The 9,703-nt window shown below is 35.2% G+C and overlaps 1 protein-coding gene, 1 long non-coding RNA gene and 1 pseudogene across 2 annotated transcripts; 1 reads left to right on the forward strand and 2 right to left on the reverse strand.

Moving 5' to 3' along the window:
* Positions 1-3,151: 3,151 nt before the first annotated feature.
* On the reverse strand, positions 3,152-5,955 carry LOC142521165 (uncharacterized). Its single transcript, XR_012814086.1, has 3 exons — positions 5,812-5,955; positions 5,183-5,384; positions 3,152-3,834 (listed from the first exon to the last, which is right to left on the reverse strand). It is a non-coding gene; the product is annotated as an uncharacterized LOC142521165 (long non-coding RNA).
* On the reverse strand, positions 4,051-4,727 carry LOC142521231 (dirigent protein-like; annotated as a pseudogene).
* A 102-nt stretch (positions 5,956-6,057) lies between the features above and the next one.
* Positions 6,058-8,135, forward strand: LOC142521164 (protein GAMETE CELL DEFECTIVE 1, mitochondrial). Its single transcript, XM_075624391.1, has 3 exons — positions 6,058-6,630; positions 7,437-7,623; positions 7,785-8,135. The coding sequence occupies exons 1-3, from the start codon at positions 6,077-6,079 to the stop codon at positions 7,989-7,991; spliced, it is 948 nt and encodes a 315-aa protein (XP_075480506.1). The 5' UTR covers positions 6,058-6,076; the 3' UTR covers positions 7,992-8,135.
* The last annotated feature ends 1,568 nt before the right edge of the window (positions 8,136-9,703 follow it).

The raw sequence follows: 9,703 nt of genomic DNA on the forward strand, positions 1-9,703 counted from the left end.
CCTAGGTGGGTTGGCTAGGTTTTGGTTCAAGGTGGCTCTGGCGTGGCTCGAGTAATTTTGTAGATGGCTCGATGGGTTCGTTAGTGTGTCAAAAACAAAAATTAAAAGGCTAAAATTGAATCCATGGGTCCACGGGTGTGGCTCATGACTTGGAAGGGTAGAATAAATCATAAAAATTCTATGTTAAAAATTTGGGATCAAAATATGGAGTTTTGAATTTATCCGGGATTTAATCGCCGCACGAAACGCTAATTAACGAATTAATTGAAACGCCTAGTTTTAAGCTTTATAAAATTATGAAAAATTATATTTAATCTTAAATAATTATTATAAGCCTAAGTTTTTAATTTGGGAATTTTATATTAAGGTTTAGTTTAATTCGGGATTAAAACGCGTTAATATGTTACATTTAAAGATTTATATAAAAGTCCTCGTTTCAGGCTAAATAAAATTATGAGAAAATTCATGTAAGCTTAAATAATTATTTGGGACATGTTAGAGTCAATGAAATTAAGAAAAAGTCAAAACCGAGGAATTTTTACGTCTAGGGGTAAAACGATCATTTTACACCTAGAAATTAGTAAACGTCATGGCAGTGTCCTGTTTATATGCTAATATGATTATTTGGAATGTTTACGAATTTTTATTTGTTCAAATGTTATTTTAAATGTTCATGGATATGTATATGTTAAAATGTTATTTTTAAAACGTTTATGGATTTTATGGTTTAATTATGGATATTAAAAGACATGTTGCATGCTTGGTTTAAAAAAAAACATTACATGCATGTTTAAATTTTATTAAGTGATGAGAATATGAAATGTTGAATGAAGTGAAGTAATTGTAACTAATACGATGATATGTTGGAGATATCGTGAGGGTTATGGTTCCAGTGGGAGCCCGACGATCGTGTTTCCTTGGATACGACCGATATGTAGATGTATACGATGACATGTTAATACGTAAGGCCAGGGCCCAGTTGACCGGTGAGAGTGTTGCTGGTGTCCCCCGCCGCCCAGTACTGTGGTTACATGTAGATGTATCCATCGTCCAACACGTAGACATAGACGTAGATGAACACGAAAGTCACAATTAACGAGCTGAATTCAACGAAAGGAAAAAATAATACGTATATGTTGATGATAATATGAATATGTTGAGGATGATATGATTATGTTTATGAAAATGTTTATGAAAAAGGATTATGAAAATGTTTTTAAAGTTTATGCATCATGAAAATTATTACGAAAATGTTCATGTTTGAAGTTTATGCATCTTCATGAAAATGGTATTTTAAGTACAAGTAATTTCACTGTTGTATGTGAATTTTATACGTATTATTTGGTATCAAGAATATGACGTGTTGAGTCTTTAGACTCACTAGGTGTGATTGATGCAGGTGATTATGATAATAATGTTTATGGAGGTCTTGATGGTTGATCTGACTGGACTGAAGGTACACATAACCCGAGGACCGACGCTAGTTTTCCGCACTAGTTATGATTTATGATTTTAAGTTATGTTAAAGATATTTTTACGACGATTTATTTATGAGTGGTTTTTGAGATGTTATCGTATGGGCTATACTCAAATAATGTTTTTGGGATGATAAAATAGTTGGTTATTTTACTTTTAAAATGGTTACAAAATATTTTATGATTCGGCCGAATGCTATGTGAGGTTTGAAAAAAAAAATTTCTATTACTTTTTAAGAAAACAAACAACAGACCTTTCACCAGCCATGCTAGGACTCCTTATACCCCTCACACGCAGCCAGCACAGGACCATGACCAAGCATGGTCGAGCCCTGGTGCACTACCCCTCATAGCCGAACCCTTATGTCCCAAGGAAACCATGAAACCCTAGCCTCAAGCCCTAACCATGAACCACCCCTCTAGCTCTTGTCCAGCCCTCGTCTCGTTCCTAAACGACACTTGTTCCATCCCTTAAACATCCTATGTTGGAAGCGTACCCGTTGGAAATCATAACACGTTCATATACGCATAAGAATCTTCAAAACTTTGAAATAATCATCCAAAAGTTAAACGATTTGTACTCAATTATTTTTCATGCTAAAATACATACAACATGCATATTATGATTTCAATGGTGCATCAAAAGATTTTAGAAGCGTGCCTTTGCGTTTAAAACGCTCGAATATATGATCGTTGGAGTGAGTTGCGAAGAGAGACGAACGGGTGACGAAAACTCCTTGCTTTTTGCTTCTGAAATTTTGAATTTTTGTGTGTACGGAGTGTGTGAGGTGCGGCTGCTATGGGGCATGTATAACCTAGCTTTGTTATTTATAAATTTTGAAATCAAGTGTTTAATGGGTTAGGGTTTTGAGCTTTATATTTAGGGGTAATTGGGCCATTCAATCATAGAAAAATTAGGCTCATTAATATCTATTTAATTGTAAAATAAAAGCTTACAAAATTTGTTTTCAAAAATAATAATTTTTGAGTTTTGAAAGTCACTCGTTTGATCAAAACCGACTTCTCGAATAAAATCGAGCTCGTCTCGTAAAATATTTTAGGCTCCATCATTTTTAGAAAATTGTAATCATATTTAATCATATTAATAAGCCTTAAAAATATTTATTGAAAAGATTTTATCTTGGTCGTCTCTGATCTCCTTTCCCCAGTCTATTATCGAATATTCGGATAAAATCATCAGTTTTCATGAAATCGTGCAATGAGACCTTCCATCATATACTATGTATCATTTAAACATGAAAATCAATTAAATGAAACAATTAAGCAATTTAAATAATTTGCATACATATAGTTTACGTGGTGGGTTGGCTGTTTTGGACGTTACATGTTTATTAATTTTTAATCGTCTTTTATCGTATAATAAATAAAATTCGAAAATTATATAATTTTATACTGATCCAACAAGTCTCACCTGGATTGGGCCAACAGAGTTTCGGGTCCGGGAAGGAGCGGGGCACATAATCACTAGCTGTTTCAATTTTTAATGCACCTGGATTGTATCTTCTTCTTTAATTAGCACATAATCAATAGGTGTTTCAATTTTTATGCTTGCTTTTTTAATTAATTAATTTTGATAAAGAATCCGTAAAATCATTATCCAAAGAGCAAAGTGTATTGCAATTTGTATACTATTTAGATAATGACTTTTATTTAAATAATCTAAAGTTATTTCGGATATATATGTCTCCAATATTTAAATTCCAAACTAAATCAAGAAAATCTTAAAAGATACGTAAGAAGGAAAGAATTTATTTCCTACCATAATCACAAGTCTAATGAACAAACAACAAAATCTACATATATAGACCGATCGATATCAAAGAAGAACACCATATTTCTTTCCTCTGCGAAAACGATGATGGATATGGCAGAAGAACCCGATGAATGTCATCAGGGATTAGAATTCTATGAATCTCCGGTCTGGAGAACAGAAGCAGCACAGGATCAGAAGTTTCACACGATCAACTTCAGTTTCTCTTGCGATCCCGTGTACATGTATGTGTACAGGGACCTGCGTAATGGACTTTCCGAGTTCCTGGACCACGAGGTCGAGCGCACCGTCGAGACATCTATCCGTGTGGAGTTGCGAGATCTCGACAATTGGAAAGAAGCACGTGAAGAACTGCACGGGCTGTTCGAGGGTTTTCCCATGTCTTATGAGATGAGTGAAGAATTGACGAGCTTCGCAGTCGACACCGCCAAGGATATCCTCCTCTCCTCCGGCGGCCACCGTGTTCTGCATCTCCATATTCCTTTCGATGTGATGCACGAACATATTTTTCACGATAATGATGACGTGAATTGTGTTCAGTTCTGCTAGGGTTTCCACTATATAACTCTGGATCAATAGGTATCGATTGAATCTTCGGAATGTATATGTATGGGAAAGAATGAATATAAAGACAAGAAATTATTAAATATATGGTTTTGAACTATCGATTTACGAATGTTGATTGATCTAAGAGGGAAAAAAATATGGAATGTTATATAATAATTATTGATAAAGTTCTTGATGTTGGGCATATCTTTCAACGATTTGGGTATTACCCATCTGGTTTAAAATTACTCAAGTTCAGATTAATTTTATAGATTGGGCATAGCTTTCAACGAAAGTCTTGATTTCAAACTCGAATCGACTCGACTCGACTCGTTTACCAACATTCATACAACTTAATATCAACACTAAGCCTAAAATACACATCTCCCTCAAATGCATCAGTCATCAAAATGGCAACCGCTCTAGACATGAAGAAATCACCGGTCCCCCCGATGACCGATATATCTCTAGTCTTGTTCATCAACGTATCCGCCCCAGCAAAATTCAACGTCCCTACGTAGTTTGTGGAATTATACAAGAACGAGAACCCTACCCATGCACCATATATACTCTTCTGATCATAAAAATACATGCCCTGTGCTAGTCTCCTTCACTCCCACGGGGGGTGAGTGGAGATTGTTGTCCAAGGTAATGGGGACGTCGAAAACGACCATGTCACCAAAGTTAAACGGTGTTGCCATGGTGGTCTTGTTTCCCCAATGCGGAGAGCCGACTATAGCGGCAGTGGCATTGTTATAATTATGACCATTGAATAGGATATCGTGGAAGAAGAAGACGAGCTCGTTGAACGGGCTACGCGGACTGGGTTTCCGGCCGTAGGCGATGACCGTGACGGCAGAGATGAGGAGGTAGAGTAAAAGGATTGCCACTTGGTGTAAATTTTGCTGATGCATGCTCTAATTATATATATATAGTGGCTTGTGGGGGTTAATTTGGTAAGCATTGCCACAATCAAATTTGAATTAAATTTGAAATATGACTTAAGAAATAAGAGGTACCTTATATTTTCCCAAATATCGAAGGCCAATATTAGTTCAATTTTGTGTAGTTTTTATTTAGTTTCTTCCGCCCGCTTGAATATATACCTAATAAATCACCAGTTCATTTTATGTAGCTGAATGAACCATTATAATTTATAATTGCGACAAAATTTCATTTTCTAAATAAATTCTCGTCAAAATTTTCGGTTTTTATTACGATAAATATAGATATATGGGTTTTTGATAATATGATTACGTTTTCAAGTAAATTAAACTATTTGTTTGTAATTTATTTGTTATCCTTCATATTTTAAATCTTTTGAGGAGGATGAATAGGTATGGGCTGCTTGACGAGAGCCAGAACTAACCTGATTATGTCTTGGCTACAATGAGGGTCCTTTTCATTGAGAGTCAAAAGCATTCTTGCGGGCATTTCGAATATGGCTTACCGCATACTTAACCCTCCATGGCTCCCTCTTGCACCTCAGTCCATATTCTCCGCAAGCTTTAGCTCAGCATCCAGTCGCTCCTTCTCATAGGGACGACGAGGCTTCTTAAAAGTCTTTCCACCTGTAGCCAGGAAATAGCGTTCAACTTTTGGAGTAAGAAAATGCGGCTACCAACAATTTACATTGCTCCACTAATCTACTTTTCACGGCAATCCAAAATATATTTAATGCTAACAGATTAAACCGTGTCAAACCTCCACCATTTTATATATAATCCAGCAATCACCACAACTAAAATAAAAATTTAAACTTTACTCAAAAAAAACATCAGCCATTATTGAAGAATCAATATACGCAAGAAAAATCAAACGTATTTCATAAGAAACGTGATCAGAGCAGATATTCGATAGATGAAAGAAGACAAATAATGAGTGAACCACAAAACGGCAACCGATATAATTACAGCACCCGACAAAGAAGAACAAATGCGTGTATCAAGGTATTTATATATGCATTTACTCTTTTACGGGAAAGAAACAGAAGCTTACAATTTCGGTAAAATGAAACGTTCACCGTAATTTTCTCTGCATCCACTCGGGCTGCCACCGGAGAGAATCTCAGCCCGTCAATCGGCGGTCGCTGATCGGAGTAGAAAAAGGGCAGACTAGGGTAATTGGACAGCACATCTAATTTACGAATCCTATATGGGCCGAAACCATAATGGGCCTATTTATCCAGTGCAAAATGGGCCAACCCAAACCCGAACAGACCCCCTAAGAAAAGACCCGATTTCTTCCCAACCACGTTCGGGAAATGAATCCGATGCACAGGCGACTCACAGCCATTCTCAGAACACACCGCCCTTGGCCGGCCGCCACCGTCGCAGCCGTGCGACGTCAATCCACAAATCGGCCGAAGAATAACATCAGTACCGGAGAGGACGAGTGGAACGAAGCGTGGGAGACAGCATGGCTTCCCGACGATCTCTCCGGCAAATCGGAACGAGCCCCGTGGGAGTCCGACGTCTCCTTCTCTCTCCCCACATCCGACCAGGGCGGAAGTAGTACCACCACTCTTCCCGCTCATCAGGAAGAAATCGACACCGAGACCAAGGCCTTCGTGGAGGAAATGAACGATAATTGGGATCAAAGGAAGGGCAAAACGGTCATAAAAGAGGACGTAAATGCGAAAACCTCAACTTCTTCGCTTTATAGCTTGGAGAATGTGAAGAGGGATTACAGATTGAAGAAGCAGAAAATACACGCTGGGCTTTGGGTGAAGGAGATTGAGAAACAGGAGGAAGCTAAATTGGGAAACTTCGTTTCAGGTGGAGATGATATCGAAAAATTGCTCGACAGCTGCTCTGAGTATGATATTTATCCTCTGCTTCATCAATATTGAATGTTTTCATTAGAAGATGGAATTTTCTTGTCAATTATGTTGATCATTTACTGCTTTTTTTTCCTTTTATGTTTCTTAAATTATGCTAACACAAACTGGACGTGAATTGTTTGAGCAAGAAGATTTTTTGCTCGGAAATTCTTTGTCTTGGTTACACATTTCATAAGCTTAGCCTAAGGTATATTCGTTACCAGTTTCATGTATGGAGTAGCTTGAAATTGTGTTATGAAATCTCTGAGGCTATAGACTCACTTGTTACGGTTTAAATCTTTGTGTGTTTTATAGAGAGAGTGCAGAACAAGGATCAGATAGATAAGGGTTACCCTTTATTTGTATGTTCAACCTGATTGCAATAGGCATGTTGTGTGGTTGGCTAGAATCGAGTCTCACATGGACTCTGCTAGAACTTGTGGGTTGCTAATCTGCCATTTAATAATGAGCGACTCTTCGGCCATACAGACTAGTTCTTTGTATTGGGCTTTCGGGTTGTAGTCTATTGTTGGTTTGACGAAAGTATTTGACAGAAGCTTGAAGGATATGAAAAATGAAGAACAGACTTCATGTTGTATGGAAATTTCGATCAGTCTAACATCTGATGGAGTTGTTTCAGCCAAGAATATATATTTACCTATTTGATTTCACATTTCTAAAGCAATAACGCTTTAGAAAGTTGTTATCCCTGTGTTCTTGAATTAGCTCTTTATTAGAAACTTTGGGGGAACTAAGAGTGATGGACTTGAACTCACCAAATTCATTAATTCAATGAACGCAGGATATTCGATTCTGCTCACACTGATTTGGGCAACTCGAAAATCGCTGGTTCTGAGTTCAAGAACAAGCCTGATGGCTGGGAAACAACATCAAAAACACCAGATGGAAATCTCTGGGATATGTCGCAAAGAGAAGAAGACATTCTGGTTCAAGAATTTGAGCGTCGGATAGCATTCAATAAGTTCCAGGTTTGTATAGTGAAACTGTTTTAACTTGTTTATTACAATATGTTGTTTGTGTAGGCATTCACCTAAATTAGAAAGGAAATTTGAATTATGTTTTCAAAGTGCACCACGCCCCCCATGAGTCTACTACCTCTGTTTTTTTTTTAACCTTTGGTTTGATTCAGATTGCTAGCTTTATAAAAACGCACATATTTAGTCGAAGGAGGCCGATTGATGGATGGAAGTACATGATAGAGGAAATCGGACCAAATTCAAGAAAAGGGAAGGGAAGCGTTTCAAGGTTGCCCAGTGTATCAGATGAATCCACTCAACCTTTCAGAGAGGAGAAGGTCAACTTTGTTACCTCTTATCCGTCTAATAGAGGGAGATGATCCCCAGTATTTTGTGCTAGTTCCATTGTTTAAAATGTTTTATCGAGACAATAGCATTTTAAGGAACCACGCGAACTTTGATACTGTAAGGGAAGCGGAGGAGATATGAAAACACAAGTATGCAAATGAAAGGTCTCAATAACAGCAGATGAAACCTGGAAAAACAATGTAATTTTAAAGAACCAGGCATGCTATGATGCAATACTGGTATAACATCCATTAATTAATTTAAAATGTGGAAATATTTTTTTTATTTTTTAAAAAATCTAAGACTTTCGAAAATAAACATCTAAATATTTTACAGGTATGTAATCCTACTGAAAAACATCCTACTTAAAAATAACGGTAAATTTTCAAAAAATACTTCTGTCAATGTTTCAATTAAAATTCAGTACCTAACCATAAGTTTTTAGAATCAGTACCTGACAACTCTATATATTTAGTTTTAACTACTCATAAAGCAAACTTTACATTTTTACTCTTTATTATTTAAATAAATATATTATTTTTCTCCATTTAAAATATAATTTTAACAAAATATTTTTTTCTTAATTATCATGGAATAAAAGTAAATACTTATTTTGACATACAAAGTACCTATTATGAGATTTCAGATACTTGGTTTCGCTCTTTGAATACTCCAAATATATAAAAAAAATACTATATTTTCGAGCATTCACTATAAATTCAGTCATTGTTGGTCTTTTCATGAACATTAGAATGACTTATTTATGTCATTTTATTTCTTAAAAAAACATAGGTCATCACTCATTATGAAATAAGATTAAGTATTTATTGTGACCAACAAAATGCTAATTTTGAAGTTCTAAATGCTTGATTTTACTCTTTGAATACTCCAAATGTGTAAGAAAATACCGGATCATCGAGCTATAACAATAAATTCAATAATTGTTGGTATTTTCATTGAAAATACATTAAGATGTTATTCATGTCATCTAATTTTTGAAAAAACACAGTTTCTCACTCATTGTTGAATTAGAAAAATTACTTATTTTGATCGATAAAATACCTATTTTCGGGTTCCAAATATTTGATTTGGCTATTTGAACACTTCAAATGTGTAAGAAAATACTTAAGTTTCAAGTAATATTAAGTAACTTTTGATTGTGTCATTTGTGAAGTTAAAATGTGATGCTTAAATTGGTACAAAGAGTATCTAATTAGAGTATATAAATACATGATTTTACCCCGTAAATACTCATATCCAATTATTTGAGGATGCCAAAATATAATTTGAAGTTAATATTAAGTGACACCGATGATAATATTCGTGAAGCAAAAATGTGATACATAAATTAATACAAATAATACATAATTCGAATTCACAAACACTTGATTTTACCTTTTAAATACTCAAATTCGATTGAGTGTATCAAAATATATAATTTGAAGATAATATTGAATATTTTTTGATGATGAGATTTGTGAATAAAAAATGTACTACCTAAATTGGTACAAATAGTACATAATTTGATTTCACATATACTTGATTTTACCCTTTTAAGACTCAATTTTGATTATTTTGGGGTATAAAAAAATATAGTTTCAAGTAATATTGAGTGACTTTTGATGTGTCATTTGTGAAGTTAAAATGTGATACCTAATGTAACGTCCCGAAAATTTAAAGGTCCACGCGAACCACATACATGCAATTATTAAATTCCTTGTGTATTTTAGTTAAATGTTTTAAT

This window comes from Primulina tabacum, chromosome 12 (assembly GCF_025594145.1).
Source record: "Primulina tabacum isolate GXHZ01 chromosome 12, ASM2559414v2, whole genome shotgun sequence".
Taxonomy (NCBI): domain Eukaryota; kingdom Viridiplantae; phylum Streptophyta; class Magnoliopsida; order Lamiales; family Gesneriaceae; genus Primulina; species Primulina tabacum.

Excerpts from the sequence above, each read along its gene's own strand:
- LOC142521164 (XM_075624391.1), top strand. The coding sequence starts at position 6,077 with ATGAATCCGATGCACAGGCGACTCACAGCCATTCTCAGAACACACCGC. Across the intron at positions 6,631-7,436 it reads TTGCTCGACAGCTGCTCTGA|GATATTCGATTCTGCTCACA; the intron begins GTATGATATTTA and ends CAATGAACGCAG. Across the intron at positions 7,624-7,784 it reads TAGCATTCAATAAGTTCCAG|ATTGCTAGCTTTATAAAAAC; the intron begins GTTTGTATAGTG and ends GGTTTGATTCAG.